Here is an 18,139-nt window from a genome sequence, read left to right on the forward strand (position 1 = left end):
AGCAGCTACGGATATATGGATGTGTATATGTGAGTGTGTGTGTGAGTGTGTGTGTGATGGAGTTCAAGTTATCATTACAATAACTGCTTTCATGACTACACGTCTTATTTTGAAGGAGTCGGATATTATAAGCAGTGGTACGGCAGCATATTCCCACAGACTGGCAGAAGCACGGCGCCAACCACAGGCCGCACACGTAACTGCACATGACGACCACTTAATATCCGTAGTCATGGCGACTATCCTACCATCCATCCATCCATCCATGGGTGGATGGAACGATGACTTCACTTCCTGTCACCAGGACTTTACACTGCTCTCATTGGTCTCAGCTGATTAGAGATCTTCACGTTAACAGTCAGCTGCTGGTGCTAGTGATGCTAATGATGCTAACGCTGAGTTAGCTCATCAGGATCTCCACCCCCCCCTCCTCCCACAACCCCCACTCTCCTCCTCCACCCCGAGCAACAGAAAATATTATTACTGGAGATTATCTAGTTACCTCTCATGGCTTCTTCAGGTGTTGTAAACTCCTCCCCTTCTTCAGGTGTTGTAAACTCCTCCCCTTCTTCAGGTGTTTTAAACTCCTCCCACTCTTCTTCTTTGTACTTTTTATCTTTTGTGTGGGCGGGCAGTAAAATTACATAAACATGATGATCACTTCCATAAACTTTGTTGGGGGTGTTGGGTTGCGACCCAGAACAGACATCTCCACCGATTCGGTTCTGATCTAGGATTTAAACTTGGATCCACCAGATTGAAATGCAGCTAAAAACTGTGTTGATTACATTTATTGATTTCTTTGTTTTAATTAGAACAAGTCTGAGCGCTGACAATCTGCAAAAGAGCTTTATTCTTGTTTCGTTAGCAGTTAGTCCAGAACCATCAAACCCATCGAAACGCTCAGTTCTGCTGAGTCAACTTTTTCTACGAAAACAAAAACCTCCTTCGTTCTGTTAAAACAAACCGCTGCTCACTTTAATTCTGAATTATTAATGCACAACTTCAGACACATTGTCTTCACTCAGCAGGTTGCTGCTGATTGGATAAAGGGAGTGGCCGTCGCCTTCAACAACCAATCAGAAGCAGCTTTTTTCTGGGAGTGTTCAGTATAAAACCATTTCAATCTCAGCCGAGGGAGGAAATCAGAAAAGTCCAGTCAGCAAATAAAAACTTTCCTATTGAGCTAACAGGAAGGGCCGGTTAGACCCCAACACCCCCCCCCCCAAACACACACAGGTCCTAGTCCTGGATCCAGTCTCATTGATCCCCCCGGTTGGCAAACACTCCAGCCTCCCAGCGCAGAGCTCGTTGGTTCTTATGTCGAATCACACGAGTCGACTCGACGACCTGGAAACAAAAGAGACAGCGATGAAGAGGCCGAGCCAAGAAGACGACGCAGAGACCTACACCACAAGTCTTCTTGAGGGGTTTTAAACTAGTCTCTTCTTCCTCAAGTCTTTTTTTGCCTAGTCCTGCCTCACAGACCGAGAGCTTTCAGGTAACATGAAATCCAGGCTAACATTCCAGGAGATGAGAACCTGAAAACAACCTGCTGTACATGCAGTAATATACACAGAATCCTTTGCTAGACATCTTTAAGCCCTCAACCGCCTCCCCTCGCATCCATCATCGTTTTGTTCCCACGCAAGTCAAGACCGATCAGTTTAATCCTGTTCAACGGATTTAGAACGGTGGCTTTACAAGAAACGAGTTCACAGATGAAGAGCAACAAGTTCTCAACTGTCGCTCCCATCAGTCCATGTGACTACCGTCTGTGTATCTTCTAGTTAGTCTGATGAACGTCTGACTAAAGTAAATGGAGTACCTCATTGTTTACGTCATCCACCGGCAGGATCCCAGCGTACTGCAAAGACAAGAAACACAGAGAAGCTGTTAAATGGTTTATTTTGAAAGGACAGAGCAGGAAACCAGAGGCAGGAAGTTTTGGACGACTCACTGCGCTCTCCTCCAGCTTCAGCTGGGCCCGTCTCTCCTCGAAGTCCTGCAGCAGCGTCTCGGTCAGACCTCTGACAGAAAGAGGGAGCGGCCAGACCCCCATGGGGGAGGAAGTGGAGGCAGATGGAGAGGATACAGGAAGGGAGGAAGAAGAGGGTGGCAGAGGGGAGGAGCCCCAGGGCTGAGCGGTGATGAAGGAGACGGAAGGCGGGCGACCGAAGGGGCGAGGAGGTGGAGCTGACACGCTGATCTTCCCTGAAACACAACAGGAAGGAAATACATAAATGACATCATACATCCCAGTGTGATGTCAGAGGGTCGAGGCGGTGATGTCATCAGTAGAGCAGGGATGGTTTCTGATTGGTTGCGTTCCTTGGCGGATTCGTGTTTCTATTACTGATTGACACAAAGAGGCGCCTGAAGCTGCTGGACTTCGTTCCCTCGTTAAAGTTACTCATTCAGCCAACAGCAGCATCCACAGCGCCGGGCGACGACGGCTGATGATGGCAACCAACATCTGACTGGAAGATGGATGCAACCAATCATCAAGAACATCAACAGTTTTAGTCCTCTCACGGAATAAAGGTTTGATTTACAGTCTGGTTTCCCCGGGCAGTGTTCTGCTGACGCATTCAAACTGGAATGTGACTCAGCAGAATGCACCCGTCCACCAACCCCTAACCAAACTAACCAACCAACCAATCAAACAACCAACCAACTAAACTAATAAACCTCTAAAGCAGACAGTGTTGAGCTCAAAACTGTTAAATCAATCCAATAGAATTTAAGAAAGTTTCTTGGACCTCTTGGGGCTTCTTCAGTTCTAGTGACTTGAAGAACTGAAGAAGTCTCTTGCATGAGAGGTGGAACATCTTCAAGAAACTGTTTAAAGTCCAACGGATTGATTCAAACAGCTTTGGACAACCATGACCTGGAGAACTGAGGACCTACACAGACACAGTGTTGAGCTCTTGTATGAACTTCCCAGTGGGCGGCGGCTCTACCAGCCAAAACAGAACTATCCCATAAACTTATCATGATGAGGACATACCTGTGTTTCCAGGTGGGTAGAACTGGCTGATGGCCATTTTATTAGCCTGTTCTACCAGAGGAGCAGGAGAGAAGACCTGTTGATCTGGTTCCACCCTTGATGCCCTTAGGTCTCGGAGCTCCTGCTCCCGTCTCTGGTACTCCTTAATTTCCTTCTCGATGAAATCTGGAGCACCTCGTCCTGTTGACTGCAGGCCAGTGGACTGGAGGCTTTCCCTCCAGGTCTGAGGTTTTGGGGGCACTTCATGTAGTGGCGTACATGGTGGAGAGGGTGGAGATGAGGAGTCAGTGGATGACATGTTTTGGTCCTTAAAGTCTGTTGTGTCCTGGACCTCAAAGTCTCTCACAGGAAAGGAAGATGGAGCTGAATTCAATCGGCTGATGTACAATTCAGTTTCTTCAGAATGTCGATGAGGACAGCAAGGTGGCAGGAAGACCTCATCATCTCCAGACTCAAACTGACATCTTTCTTCTAGTCTCTTGTCCACATCTTGTTCGTCTAACTCTTTCTTTATGTCCTTCAGTGGAGAATCTAGACCGGTTCTCCACATGATTCCTCCCTGCTCCTGAGGAACTTCTTTGCTCTGATTCTCCTTTTGGAAGTCACGCTGAATGAAGCTCATTCGGTTCTTCTCTTTGGCTTTGAATGGCGTTAGCAGTGACTGTAAACGTTTAGTTGTGATCTCGACCATCTCTGCCCTGCTGTTGTTGTGTTTTAGCCCTCGAGACAGTCGCAGGTTTTCCTCCCGTTCCTGAATCAACCGGATTTCCCTTTCAATTGGGGTCTCATACTTGCTGACTGACTTGGTATTCCTGTTGCCTTGACTGACGTCATTGAACACAACTTCATCATTGACGTTGCCACCATCTACGTCAACAGACAAATCCTCCAAACCGGAGTCCAGATCGTCGAACACATTACTTTGCTGACTCATATCTTCCAGCGTCTCGTACCCAATTGGATTTGTATCTGGATACATCTCAACTTCGGCCGGTCTGCTCACCTCCGGGCTGTGATGCGTGTCCACCTGGTTTGATGAGGATCCATCAGGAACTGTCGGTGCAGATGTGTTCAAATATGTTCTTGAAGACCTCAGAGACCTGCTGAACGTTTTCAGCTGATCCTGTTCCATCTTCAGAAACTGTTCTCGCGCAGCGTTGAAGTTTATCTGCTCCTTGTCAACAGTTCCAGGTTCAGTAGACCACGGAGGTCCCGGTGTGGAGCTACCAGGACTGTAGCTCAGACTGAAACCCTCCACAAGATTGCTTGGAGATCTGGTCAGATCCAGCTTCTCCATTGCAGTCACCTGATCTTTGAATGCTAGCTTCTTCTTTGGTGCTTGGTCTCGAATGATGTCCTCTCGGAGTTGCCTCTCTTGTTCCACCTGGACCACTTTTATACCGTTGTTCAGACCCACTTTGTACTGTGCGTCTCCATTGTTGTCTGAGAAGAGACTTTGTGGCTTTCTGTTGCTGGCATATGTTTGTAGTTTGAATCCGTTCTCCTCCTTCAGGGTCGCCAGGTAAGCCTGCCGCTGGGGTGAGACCATCCAGGCTTCGTTAAGCTCTGCCTCCGGGCTTGTTGGGTCCTCCACAAAGGAGTAGAAACCACATTGAGAACCAGAGCTGCTGCTGGGAGTACTGGGGCTGCTGGGAAGCCATTCGTCGCTGATGCTCCCCCCGTCCTGTGACGACGCAAACTGCTGGGTCGCAACCACCATTCCCCCAGACCAGTCACCCTGTGGTGAGGTGACAACCACAGAGGATTGATCACGAGCAACATAGATACTGTCTGAATTATGGACTGGATGGTCTTGGTTGGGGGTGTCACCCAGGATGGGGCCGGTGATGGTGCGCAGATCCGACGGTTGCAACAGGGGGGAAAGGGGTTTTAGCACCCATTTCCTCGGGTTCCTGTCCATGGCAGCAAGAGGTGCTGTGGAACCCGTAGGGGGCGGGGTTATCGATGAAGGAGGAGCTTGAATGGAGGTGTACGCTCGGAAACTCTGAGGAGTTTCAGAATCCTGACAGACACCTGTTGACAGTCTCTGAAACGAAAAGAAAGACGGGACCGTTACCATGGAAGCCACAGACGACATGAGTGTTACCGTGGAAACCACAAGGAGGGACACTGGGAACAAAGGAGTGAATGATTATCCTGGCAACAACAGAAAAAAAGAAACAGTTACTATGGTAATTCTGGAGCAGACTGTTACTATGGAGACCCTTACATCAGGTTATTCTGGGAGAAGTCAGTACCAGATGACAAAATCACACAAACACAAACCATTTAATTCTCTGGAAAGACTTGCAAAGGATTGTGGGATTCAGAGTCTTTCTGGTCAAATAGTGAAGGTGCTAGTGTGAACATGTGATGGATTTTAATTACAGTAAGTCTAACTGTGAGAAATTTAGACCTAAAATATCAATCAGCACTGTGTCTACTAATCATTTATGATATCACTATTGACAGAGTCATGTGACGCTCATCTTTTTTCTATGAGTCTATCTATCTATCTATTAATAGTCTGATAAAATATAATTCAAAGGAAATAAAACTAAATTTAGGCATATATAATCCAAGTTGAGTAAAGGTTCCTGAGAAAATTGATTTGTCAGCTGTATTTTCTGTTTTAGAGGGAATAAATCTGAGGAATGTCACTAAAGTTTATTATAGCCGATTGATCAGCAATAATGCATTTTACAGCCATTGTTATCAGAAGGTAATTTGATTCCAGGAATCCACCCTTAGCATCAGGCGTCATTCATTTAATCATTCTGTCGGGAAAACCTATCTTTAGTTTTTATGTCTCTCACATGTCAACAGTCATAAAGAGCAGAGAATACCACAGAGCTAACTTAGCTTAGCTTCACCCCATAGACACAGATGAAACGTTGTGGGAAGAGAATGCTAACAAAAAAGGAATTTAGACAGGAAGGATCATTTTCTACAGTAGAAGAGTTGTTTTTTTTTTTAAAGAAGGTGAAAAAAAGAAGTTGATGAGACTCAGAAGTCGTTTTGCTTTTCTCATTCACCATTAGCGTGCTAGTAGCCTGGAACAGCTACAATGGTAATGCAAACGCAACATGATTTTTATCCTTGTTTTGTCAGTATGAACTGAATGGGACAAGGTCAATATTTATATTAAAAGGTTCAAAATATGAATTTAAAATGATTTTTTTAAAGGATCTATGGTTCATTTAGGGCGTGGCCAACTCTTGAAACACAAACAGGCCATGTTAAACCCCTTCAATCCATTCAGATAAAAACAAAAGACATGCTGGAGCGTCTGGAAACGCAGTTAGCATCACTTTAGCATGCTAGCATCTGTGTGTCGGTGATAAGCCCCGCCTGCTGCTGTCAGCTGATAACGCTCGCTCCGTTTTGTTTATCAGAAGCGACGGCGCTTCAGCTCCGTAACTGACAGACAGAAGGTCAGAGGTCACCGCGGGGTTTGGACATGTTGACACGTCAGGACGGGAATATGAAGCCAAAAGTGACGCGTTTACTGAAATCAGGAAATATGTCAACACGTGAGTCAGCGAAACACGTCACGCGTTCGCTGTCATCCTTCATGACTGACGCGTTGGACGTGAACACGTTTAAAACGATGGTAAAACTTCAGAATCCCAATTTTTGATCACATGTTTACAAGAGCGACTTGAACAGCTCGCGTCTCTCCGTCAGAGCTTCAATTCCCCAAATTTCAGATGTGTCATGAACGCAGCATGGATTTTCTATATTGGGAAATAACGGCTGCAGTTCCTCTGACGCCACCTGAGGCGATGAGCTCCACCTGTAGGTGGCGCTAACAGCAGAAGCCAGACTGTGACGTTCACTTTCATTCATGTTTGGACACAAAACGGTTCAAAACAACTGAATTAAAATGAAATCTATGAAGTTATCATCATTAGATGAACCTACAATAAACATCCAATATTTTAAATAAGAGCATGTTTGCTGCTTCAGATCTGATCCTTTTTTTTTTTCTTAAAAATGAGAATTAAATCATTATTATTATTTATTTATTTATTTTAATTTGAATATAATTAATTAAAGCGGTTTCTCTTACCTGTGATCAGTTTCTGTTTGCAGCGGCTGAACCTCAGACTGAATAACTGACGTGACAAAGTTCAGCTTCTATCACCAATCAGACGCTCCGCCCACCACACAAACACACTAACACACACACACACACACACACACAACACACACGGTACTTGTATATATCTATATATCACCTTTGAACTTGAAGCATGGAGCAGCTCTTTGAACTTTATCAAAACTTTCTTTAAGATGTTTTTGGCTAACTGCTCTGAAATACTAACATGATTAAAATAAAACTAAACCAGATGCTCTTCGTCTACATGGGGAGGTGGGGGGTGTGGGGGTCAGCGTGTTTTGGGCCACAGCACCTTGGGAGGGGTGGGGGGTGTGAGATGTGATTCTTCCTCCTATTCTGTAGGGGGCAGTATCACATCTCACCCCTGGATAGAACTTCTGTGGAGGTCAGCACATGACTCGGGCAGCAAAGGGGGTAAACATAAGATGATGACCTTGACCTTGAGAAAACTAGGTCAAGGTCGAATTTTTTCTTTCGTCCACTCAGGAACCGGATAAGATAGAAAGACAAAGGAGAAGGCCAGTGTGAGTAAGACCGTAGATCAAAGCTCCTGCTTTGATCTATGAAAGTAGGTCAGGGTAAAATTTTGAATTGGGGTGTCGCAGGTTGTTGCAGTCTCTGACTGCATTGGTTCTACTTCATTCTTTCTTATGACGTCGGACTGAAAGTAAACTAATTTTCATGTTTAATTCTGTCTTTATCGGTCTTTATCGTAAGTGTTTCCTGATTGGTCAGGTTTATTCCGGCTCCACCCCTTCGGGTCTCACCTTGGTGTCGTTCTCCAGACTGTGACAGAGGACCTGCCATGGAGGAGTGTACCTGAACATCCTGGTCTCCACCCGGTCTGACTGGTTCGTTCTGGTTCTGGTCCGTCTGATGATGATGACAGCGATGATGAAGTCGGTCAGCGGGAACCAATCAGGATCGATCTTAAAGATAGATGGAGGATAAGGCTGTTTGAACGGGACAGTAGAGCAAATTAAATAAACTCAGGAGATATTGTTGAAGGTCAGAGGTCATAATTGAAAAAATAAAGGAAAAGGTGTGTGTTTATAAAGTTTTTACACACAAACATGAGTGATGTAAACAAACTGATGACATCATGAGACAAAAAGAGGAGGGTCAGCCACGTCCAATCAAATTGTCTGAATGTCAGAGGTGGGCGGAGCTAGGAATCTTTGTACATTTCTTCACATTCCAACAAAGGGATCGATATAATTGTTAAGCAGCTGATCAGACCGACAGGTAGGTGATGTCATGATGATGTCATGATGACATCACACAGGTAAGAACACACCGATGTAGAGGGAATAGACTCACCCTGAAGGTTCAGCAGCTGATGGAGGACTGACCCAGACTGTGTGTGTGTGTGTGTGTGTGTGTGTGTGTGTGTGTGTGTGTTTGTGTGTGTGTGTGTGTGTGTGTGTGTTGCTGAGCAGGACAATTTGTCAGGAATGCTGCTGACCAACAGAAACACACAGACAATGACCGGCCAAACCCACCCCAAAAACACACACACACACACACACACACACACACACACACACACACACACACACACACACACACACACACACACAGTTATTTTAATCAAATCACGTTTCCTTTATTTTGGAAATTACATCACAGCGTTATGACATCACGTCAGGATGGGGGGGGTTGATGTGGGTGCACAGAAACAAGTTTAAAACACAGTTGTCCTTCATGTCATCAGGAGGAGGTGATGTGTGGCCGTCTCCTGCAGGAGGCCACAGTGGGCCCTGATTAGTAAGTTTCCATGGCGACAGGAGGAAGCTGTTGGATATGTGGAGGAGAGTTTATGATGAGGATGAACTCCAGTTTGACACCACGTGTTCGAAATCTGCACATGAAAGTCATGAAAGTCGGCTTGAGTTCAAAACAAAACAAAAGCAGAACTTTTCCTCTCCGGCTTCATTTTTCTTGGCTGGTGTCCCTCCTCCGGACCCCGGAGCCAAACTCGTCTTCCTCGCCAAGAGGACGGTTCCGCACAAACAGAAAGTGACTGATGGAGTCATTTAGTCTGTTTGCAGCAACGACTGAAAACCAGCGTGAAGCTCACGAGTCCCGCTGAGATCTTTGTGAACCACGGAGGCAGATTCAGCGACTGTCCGTGATTTAGCACCCGGCGTTAGCTTAGAATTAAAGCACCTATCATGATATAACCCCCCCCCATCCCCCACCTGTAATTTTGCTTCAGCACAAACCAAAAAGCCCAATCAGGTTGAGTCTGATCTGGTCCAGAACATTAAACTGTAACAGACGCACGTGTTCTATGGGTTTACATTCTACGCAGATGACATCCTCTTATTTGATGGTAAAACTGGATTAAATCCCGGATTAACTCGAACAGTTTGAGAAGCTGTTTCGTGATGAAAGTAAATGCTGGAGGAAGACCTGAACATCCTGCTGTCTTTTTGGCCTCCGGAAATTTGATCTCATCTCTTATCGAACATCTGGATCAATGGTAAAATCCAACCGCGTCCAACGATAGCACGACCAGGCTTTGGATTACTCAACTATCACGCAGCACTTCAGCCAGAAATGAGTTATTATTTACTCACCTCCATGCTGGCGTTTTTTCTGTACTCCACCATCGCAGCTTTCTCTGGAGGAACTGAAGGGGGCGCTGTTTAGCTCAGGCAAAAGCTTGAGTTCACCTTTGGTTCTTCGCCATCTTTGAGCTCAACCAGGACCCTGGACCTCTGCTTTGGGATGGAAAGGTTTTCCTTTTGACCTTAAGTCTCTCAGATTAAACGTTAAAAGTGGCGTGTGTCGACGACCAATAGGATCTCGGCTAGTGGCGTCGCCACACACAGTGAAGTTTTCTCTGTAAAAAATGATTGATCTCAGGTACGAGTCGTGAGAAGTCGTTTTATTCTAGTCTGTTTTTACTGCTATTGAAGCGTCTCTCTACAGTGGTGGTGAGAAGCGTTACTGGGTTATTTGAGGATAAGTCCTCCATTGCTGCTCGGCAACAGCGCTTCAAACAGTTTACACTTAAATCTGCATGTGAACAATAAAGTTTTGGGGGTTTTTTTTTAATGTCTTCACTGCTCATTGTTTCCATTCTGCAAACATGAAATGTTTGGATCTTCTGAGTTTGGATGGGTTTTGTTTTAGGTTGGTCTTGATTGGACTCTAGGTATGTCCACCACTGAGTACTAGTCTATTTGGTTGGCTAGTCAGTAACATTAAGAAAAACCTACAGGATGGATCTCAACAGAACCTGGGTCTAGGAAAGAACCCATTACATTTTGGGGCCAAACGATTTGTGGATCCAAGGTTTTTTCTACTTTCTTCAACCACGAAGAAGCTGTGAAACTGGACTCGCGTGCGGATCTGGTCGACCTGGTCGGTGGTCCAGACCTCTAGATCTACATCCCAAACCTCGCCTATGGTCATGACAATGACATAATGAGAGCGGATGCCATTGGCTGGATTACGTGTCTCTACCCGGGATCAGCCTGAGTGGAAGGAGCCGGTTGACATGGGTCAAACCTTAGAAGAGACTCCGAAAACAGAATCACTGAGTCAAACTTAGGAAAGAAATACAACTCTAAAAGGATTTTAGATCCAATAATTTATATCATGTCAAGAGAGAGAGAGCGGAGGTTAAAGTTGCATGGCCAATGCTAATGCTAATGCTAAGCAGATGCTTTGAGGCATCTCGACAGAAAAAAAATGAGGAGTACAAAAGTAAAAAGGTTTCCAGAAAACAGAAACAGGTAAAGAAAGATTTTAGAAAACAGGAGGAAGAAACAGGAAATGATGTCTTGTTGTTAGAGGCGGGGCCAAAGGCAGTGGGTGTTTAGTTCCTGTAGCTTTGTCCTGAAAGTCTCTGCCCTTTATATATTTGTTTTATTATATATTTCAATACAGCGCCCCCTGCAGGATCACATTATACTGCAGCACTTACATGGCTGCTTCTCTTTCTTTATCACCACGGCTCCTCCCTTCAGCTCCCCCGCCTCCCCCGCCGTCTCCCCGTTACTCCCCACCGCCGCCTCTGGAGGTTTGGCGGAGACCAGCGGAGCAGTTGAGACGGGCGGAGACAGCGGTGTTTTCTCAACGCTCGTCTCCTCCTTCCCTTCCACCGGCGACGTTTTATCGTCGGCGTCGTCGATGAGCACTAGCTCCGCCTTCACCGTCCCCTGCAGCCCCAGCACTTTCTTGGTCTCGTCCTCGTCCTCCACGTTCTGGTATCCCATGAACACCATGGTGATGGGATTCTCCGCGCTGGCCTCGGCCACGCCGGGGTCACCTCCCGGTTTGGCCTCCAACCCAGTGATCTCCAGTTGGTGTCCTGGAAGCTGCTGGTCTTCTTCCTGGACCTCCGCTGTTGGAAGGGAGGTGACTGTGGCGCCCGTCTGTGACATCACTGAGGCCTCGTCGGCTTTGTGGATGAGTTCTTCCACCTCGGAGGAGCTGAGCAGTTGGCCGCCATCTTCACCGTTCATCTCATGGACCACTAGGAGACAGACGGATACAGAATCAGGACCTGATCTCCAGCTGAAGGACCACCAGAAGCTGACTGTGATGTCACGTTCCACCAAACGTCTGGACACCACAAACCAGGGGAGGTTGGACAAACGTCTGGACTCCCAGCCAGACCTTCAGCTGCAGGAGAGCTTCTTCCTTCTCCTTCAAGTCTGAACTGAACTCTGATGACGTTTGTTTGTTTGTTTGTTTGTTGTGTTTTGGTTTGACTGTCAGCTGACTTTGACTTTGTCATGTGATTGGAAGCGTTCTTGTTAGAAACATGCAGCAGGAGGAAGAGGTAAGAGAGGAAGAGTGTTGTGAGAGTTTGTCCTCTGCTGGGCTGATTCAGGTTGGACGATCAATGACTGATGATGAGAAACTGGGGCACAAGAAAAGCTATCGTACAACACAAACTAGCTGGTTTAGAACATAAACTAGCTGGTTTATAACATAAACTAGCTGGTTTCCAACATAAACTAGCTGGTTTGAAACAAATTACCTGGTTTGAAACAAACTAGCTGGTTTATACCTTAACTAGCTGGTAAAGAACATAAACTAGCTGATGCTAAACATAAACTAGCCGCTGCGTATCGTTTCTTGCTGTTCCGTTGTTTCGGCTCAGGATAGCTTCATCAGTAATTTGCTGACGTCACCTTTCCGTTCGTCCTCGTAAACCTTGACCCCTTGGTGAGAGAGGTCAACAGGAAGTGTGGTGTTAGTGGACAGAACCCTGGTTTCCCCCGTCACTTTGTCCCGCTCCACTTTAATCTCCACCGAGTACATGGCTGGAGAGGAGGGGGCGGGGCATAGAGGGGGGGTCACAAAGGGTCAACACACACGCAGAATATACACACAAACACAAAACAATTCTGTTAGTTCAAAAGACAACAAGTTCAAATCTGATGTTAGACAGACAGACAGACAGACAGACAGACAGACAGACAGACAGACAGACAGACAGACAGACAGACAGACAGACAGACAGACAGACAGACAGACAGACAGACAGACAGACAGACAGACAGACGATCGCGATCGTCTCGTCTTCAAGGCGAATATTAAAAGGGGGGACAGGAAATGATGTGACGCGAAGAAAACAGGAAGTGAGTTCAGTCCAATCTGTGTGTGCGGCTGTTGTGGACTGAAGTATCCAATCAGAGCTCTAGGCCGACTGATGATGTCAGCGGCTCCGCCTGTTTGTCTGTCCCCCGTGACTCACCTCTCTTCATCTCCTCCGTCACGTCTCTCGGTTTGTTCATTCGTGGACCTTTGTGAACTTTGACCTCTGCAAGGGCTCATGGGAAAGAAAGGAGGCGGGTACAGAGACAAAGGCTGAAGCTCTGACAATGAGGTCATCAGGATCTGATTCCTTTCTGATACACTGAGATTGACTGTAATCTGATTACTACAATCTGATTACAGTAACATGATTATAATCCAGTAGAGTAATCCAGTACTGAATTTTGGTGCTTTTAAGATACGGAAGTAGCTTGAGCTAGCATTGTAGGTAACAGTACAACATCTGCTAGCTAGCGCCGTACCTGACGTTAGCGCATCAGATTACTAGTCTGGAGAATGTAATCTGTTTATTGGGATCTGACTGTTGTCATGTATAAAACATGTAACTATAAAACTGCCACTGTAATCTGATTACATCTGAGCAGTCTCACCTTGAACTACATGACCTGAAGCTGCAGCTATGTCCTTCTGACGGTTGCTGCTGTGACCTTTGACCTCTACAGCTGATAAGAGACAGAATGAGATGACAGAAAACAGTGACATAAAAAAAAAAAAACACAGAAGAAGAAATTCACCTTTGACTGATGCTGACGACACCTGTAGACACAGACAGGAAGTCACCGTTAGTCCCACAGGAAACAGAAAGATCCAGTTAAATGAGTCAAAACTGGAACCGAGTTTTAGCTGTTAGCACAAACAGATTTAAGACCCGCCCCTACATAAAACAGAATGTAAACAAGCTCTGAAGAAACAAACTCCGCCTCCGTCCTGAATGCCTTTTAGAGGAACTAGTGTAATCCCATTACTGCAATATGACTACTGTAATTTTACTACTGTAACCTGTGTGTAACATAATGTGTCTGTGTGTGTGTGTGTGTGTGTGTACTCACTGCTGTGTGTGTTACAGTCTGACACGTTGACCCCGCCTCCAGACGCTGTAGCTCCTCCTCCAAACTGAAACACACAGAAGCAGAACGATGATTGTGGGCGGTTCCATCAGCATCGGGGGCCGTTCACGCGAACAGAACCGCCCCCTCCCAGGATCCCCCCTGATCCAGATCACACCTGCTGATGGTCTCCTCCAGGGTCCGGGTCTTAGCCTCGTCCTGCTCCAGTTGCTTCTTCACGTCGTCCTGCTCCGGTCCAGCAGAGGGCGCGCCATCCAGCAGCCAGCGTTCCCTCAGCGCCTTCGACTGCGCCCAAGCAGGAAGTACAGAAAAAAGTGGGCGGAGCCACCAGTTGGGACCCTTCCCATAATCCCTCCAGCGAGTTCAGAACGCTTAACAACATTTCTACATCCAGACTCTGGTCACATGACCTGTGTGCGTCATGTGACCACACGTGGGCGTCGGCGTTAAAAATACCATTTTATTTTAATGCAGCGAAACAAGTTGCGGCGTTTCTGGCGTTGCTGCGTTAAAAGCGGCTGATCGGAGATCAGCTCCGGATATTTTTACGCTGCAGCTGCTCGCCGCCTCGTAAAGATCAGGGTCGCCGCCGCCGCCAAGGGCAGCGTGGCCCCCAGGGGTCACCTGCCAGGGCCTCGTAGGCTTTATATCGTTTTTATTGACCTTTGACCTGTTGATGAGGGGTTGTGTGTCAGATGAGTTTAATATCATCAGTTATTAACTGATTATTATCAATCATCACATTCCTGGTCTGATTGGCTGGCCTTAAAGCTGGGATTAATGTTTTCTGATTTGGCCAATCAGGGATCAGCAGGTTGAAACCGATCATCAACGGGACGACTTGACGTTGGCCCAGGTGGGATTTGAACCCTCACCTTCAGGTGCTGCAGCGCTCGCCGGTCGTCCTCCAGCTGACGCCTTTTGTTCTCCACCTCGGCCTGCCATTTCCTCTTCTCCTGAGGCATCATGGGAAACAGAAACAACCAGAGAGAGAGAGTCAAGCGGGATGGAGTTACACAGGAAGCAGACGAGTCTGTGTGTGTGTGTGTGTGTGTGTGTGTGTGTGTGTGGATCAATAAAGTACGTGCATTAGCGAGCTCCCGGGCGTGTCCGTATCCATCGGTGGTCATACATCACACACACACGTGTGTAATCACAGTCTATATGTGAGTGTGTGTGTGTCTGTAGTAATACGGCGGTGCGTTCACAGGCGGCGTGTAAATTGGACTTACTGAGAGGAGCTGCAGCCGATCCTGACACAGCGCTTCAGTCACCCTGGAGAACACACACACACACACACACACACACACACACACACGTTAGATCTTCACAGGAACGCCACGCCCTTTAGCGGCGACGCCGTTAGAAACAGGAAGTGATGGAACGGTCAGGTCTGCATCGCTGCAGCAGACCGCCCAATCACCTGGGGTCTGAGGTTGGAGGGGGTGGAGCCACAATGTTCCAATCAATAACCTAGTATTGTTAAACAGGAAGTGAAGCGGGCCGACCAATAGAAAGGTAGCGCAGATGTTAACCGGAAACTAGCTAGCTACATGATAAGGACCGCCCCCAGTGGACCTCCTCCAATCAGAGATTCTAGAGACTACCAGCAAGATCTAGATCACCAACTCTAGGAAGTTCTGTTGTGAGTCCAGATCACCAGATCCAGAATGCGACCTGGGTCCAGATCCGACTCTGGTGTGTGATGATGTCATTGTGTCACAACATGACATCATCCACATACGGAGATAAAATCTAGAAGCTTTAAAGATGTTCTGGACTGGGATGAAGATCCAGTCTGGACTCTGACTCCTCTGGACGTTTGAGTCACAGAGACGCCATTCATCTGCAGCCTGACTGTCACATGCGTTAGCCACTAGCCGTTAGCCTGCTGCGACTGAGACTGCTTTGTGTGACACGGACAACCACAAGAACCGGACTACTGACGAAGTCCAGTTCTACACCAGCACCTCTGTTTGGATGAACAACCTCATCCGTGTTGTTTACAACCCTCAACAACAACAACAACAACAACAACAACCCACAGCTCATGACGTCCTACCAGTGGGTCCAGATCACAACGTTTGGGAGTTACCAGTTAAAAACGATAAAAATGTGAATATAAAATAGTTTTAAATTGTTCAACCGATTAAAGAAATTTTGAATTTAATTTAAAAGTGACTTTTATTTTGTGAGGATAAAGACAAACAAACCGACACTGAGCTGACTGGTTCCCAGTGTGCTGGCTGCTAAAGGGTTTTAACTGGGGACCAGCTGAACCCCGCTGAGGTCAGCACAGATTTCAGGTTTTGTCCTAGTGACGCTGAACTCAAAGGATTCGTCTCCATGGAGACCAAACTCGACAACAGACAATCTGAGCTCAGAAAAAACACACAACGCAGTGTGAACTGGAGCCACTGGAAACCAGTTCAGACTGCTGAGCAGCGCCGGACGGCATCTCAGAGTGGTCGCTCCTCCTCCCATAGACATCCTGCGCTTCACCCATTGTCCCCGCCCACCGCCTCATCCGAAACCTCATTGGTCCACCAGTGCACGCCAGCATGGATCAGAATACACCAGTAAACACTAGTACAGTCCAGAATACACCAGTATAGTCCAGAATACACCAGTACAGTTCAGAATACACCAGTACAGTTCAGAATACACCAGTAGACACTAGAAAACACCGGAATATACCAGTAAACACCAGTACATTCCAGAATACACCAGTAGACAGTAGTAAACACCAGAATACACCAGTACATTTCAGAATACACCAGTACTCACCAGTACAGGTGCAGGACATTCGCTGGTGCAGAACCAGATCAGTTTAAATCAAGGATCGGAGTCCCTGTTTGATCTCCAGATTGACTTCAGATTAACAACGGATTAACGGATGATAAAATGTTAGTTTTAAGATGTTAAATTTGTTTGGAATTTATTTGTACTTTCGTAAGCATCACCTTCCTGTTTGGTTTTCCAAAATAAAATAGCCACAAAAGCCTTCAAATCAGTCCAGACGCAGTGAACCCACCTGTGTCCTTGCCATGAGCCCCCCCCCCCTTTAAAGGAAACACACAGGAAGTGGATCGAAGTCCTTTAAAAATAAAATGTTTCAAACTCTGTTCACATTAACTTAGATTCCACTTATTGAGTCTTTCCTTGTTGGTCATGACATGTGACAAAAAACAGAATTTTTTTTTATTATTATCACACATGCAGTGATCATCATAATTATTACTGGAGAGGATAGAACAGGACGTGATCCTATTTAATCTCAGTATTAACTAACAGTGATCAATGAAAAAATAATTGACATTAAAAAAACTTTTACACATTTCATCTATTCTTTTAGTTGAGTAAATTTATTAAACCCCTTCTTGTGATTTGACGTCAAACTGGATTTAAAGGGTTGATGTTTTGCTGGGTGTACTTCAGTTCATGTGCTTTTATTTTGAAAGTAAGAACGACGGAAGTTATTCTATCTTAACGCGTCACGCTTTACCTACTGATCATAAATCAGGTCCTCAATGACAAAACCTGATCAATATGTAATTATAAAGGCCCGTGTTGCCTATTGATGAATGTTTAGCGCTGTTCTTTCTGCTTCCGCCACGAAAAGTAGTGCAGAGACCCTCCGCCCAGATTCGGGTGTTTTAACGGAATGCGGTGACCCGGACCACCACTGACCCTTCACCGGACCCTCTCTCTATCACTGCGGGTGTTTCTCTCTGATTCGGGCCGGACTTTGGTGCAGTTCTGGCCGGTTCCTCCCTCCCTCCGCTGTCCCGGGAATGAAGCTCCTGACTCAGCGGTCTGATGCCGCACAATGGCGACACGCGACACCGCACGCTCACTTTAGTCACATTTTACGTCATAATCACAAACATTTAAACACACAAAAAACAACAACAACAAAAAAACATCCCGTCTAAAACAGGAGAATAAATAAAAGTGTACTCACTCCATCTCTCACTGCAGATCAGTCCGCTGGACCAGAACCATCTGATCCACATCCGAGACAGAAAACAGACCCGCCCACCAGAGGAGAGAGAAGCGGGGGGGTGGGGGGTAGAGAGAGAGAGATGGAGAGAATAACGGAGGAGAGGCAGGCAAATTCTTCTTTTTTTTAAAAAAAAAAACTCCATTAAATCTCCTAAAAGATGAACGTCTTCTCCTCAGTTTCATAAAACTTTATTAAACACGACGCAGCTAAGAGTTTGTTTGAGCTCTGATGACGTCACTGGCTCAAACAGCGTGAAACATTCGAAAGCAGTGAAGTCACGTGTTTCATTCCATTTAAATAATGGAGCCGATCAGTTCATGTAAATACAGTTATCAATCACTCCCCTCAAGTCA

At 46.2% G+C, this 18,139-nt stretch overlaps 2 protein-coding genes across 12 annotated transcripts; both read right to left on the reverse strand.

Moving 5' to 3' along the window:
* Positions 1–832: 832 nt before the first annotated feature.
* On the reverse strand, positions 833–9,892 carry misp (mitotic spindle positioning). Of its 3 annotated transcripts, none has more exons than XM_068320520.1 (6): positions 9,716–9,892; positions 7,901–8,062; positions 3,011–5,057; positions 1,961–2,214; positions 1,829–1,867; positions 833–1,350 (listed from the first exon to the last, which is right to left on the reverse strand). In XM_068320520.1, exons 1-6 carry the CDS (start codon positions 9,746–9,748, stop codon positions 1,261–1,263), a joined length of 2,625 nt encoding a protein of 874 aa, XP_068176621.1. In that variant the 5' UTR covers positions 9,749–9,892; the 3' UTR covers positions 833–1,260. The 3 variants fall into 3 exon arrangements, with proteins under 3 accessions (XP_068176621.1, XP_068176623.1, XP_068176624.1); XM_068320522.1 differs by lacking the exon at positions 9,716–9,892 and adding an exon at positions 8,454–8,478; XM_068320523.1 differs by lacking the exons at positions 7,901–8,062; positions 9,716–9,892 and adding an exon at positions 7,083–7,172.
* An 847-nt stretch (positions 9,893–10,739) lies between these two features.
* palm1a (paralemmin 1a) lies at positions 10,740–17,820 on the reverse strand. Of its 9 annotated transcripts, none has more exons than XM_068320527.1 (10): positions 17,745–17,820; positions 15,013–15,055; positions 14,656–14,736; positions 13,938–14,065; positions 13,763–13,826; positions 13,448–13,469; positions 13,304–13,369; positions 12,853–12,918; positions 12,287–12,418; positions 10,740–11,622 (listed from the first exon to the last, which is right to left on the reverse strand). In XM_068320527.1, the coding sequence occupies exons 1-10, from the start codon at positions 17,747–17,749 to the stop codon at positions 11,048–11,050; spliced, it is 1,182 nt and encodes a 393-aa protein (XP_068176628.1). In that variant the 5' UTR covers positions 17,750–17,820; the 3' UTR covers positions 10,740–11,047. The 9 variants fall into 9 exon arrangements, with proteins under 9 accessions (XP_068176628.1, XP_068176626.1, XP_068176627.1 ...); XM_068320525.1 differs by having other exon boundaries at positions 12,853–12,927; XM_068320526.1 differs by having other exon boundaries at positions 13,304–13,375.
* Positions 17,821–18,139: the final 319 nt, after the last annotated feature.

This window comes from Antennarius striatus, chromosome 7 (assembly GCF_040054535.1).
Source record: "Antennarius striatus isolate MH-2024 chromosome 7, ASM4005453v1, whole genome shotgun sequence".
NCBI classification, from domain to species: domain Eukaryota; kingdom Metazoa; phylum Chordata; class Actinopteri; order Lophiiformes; family Antennariidae; genus Antennarius; species Antennarius striatus.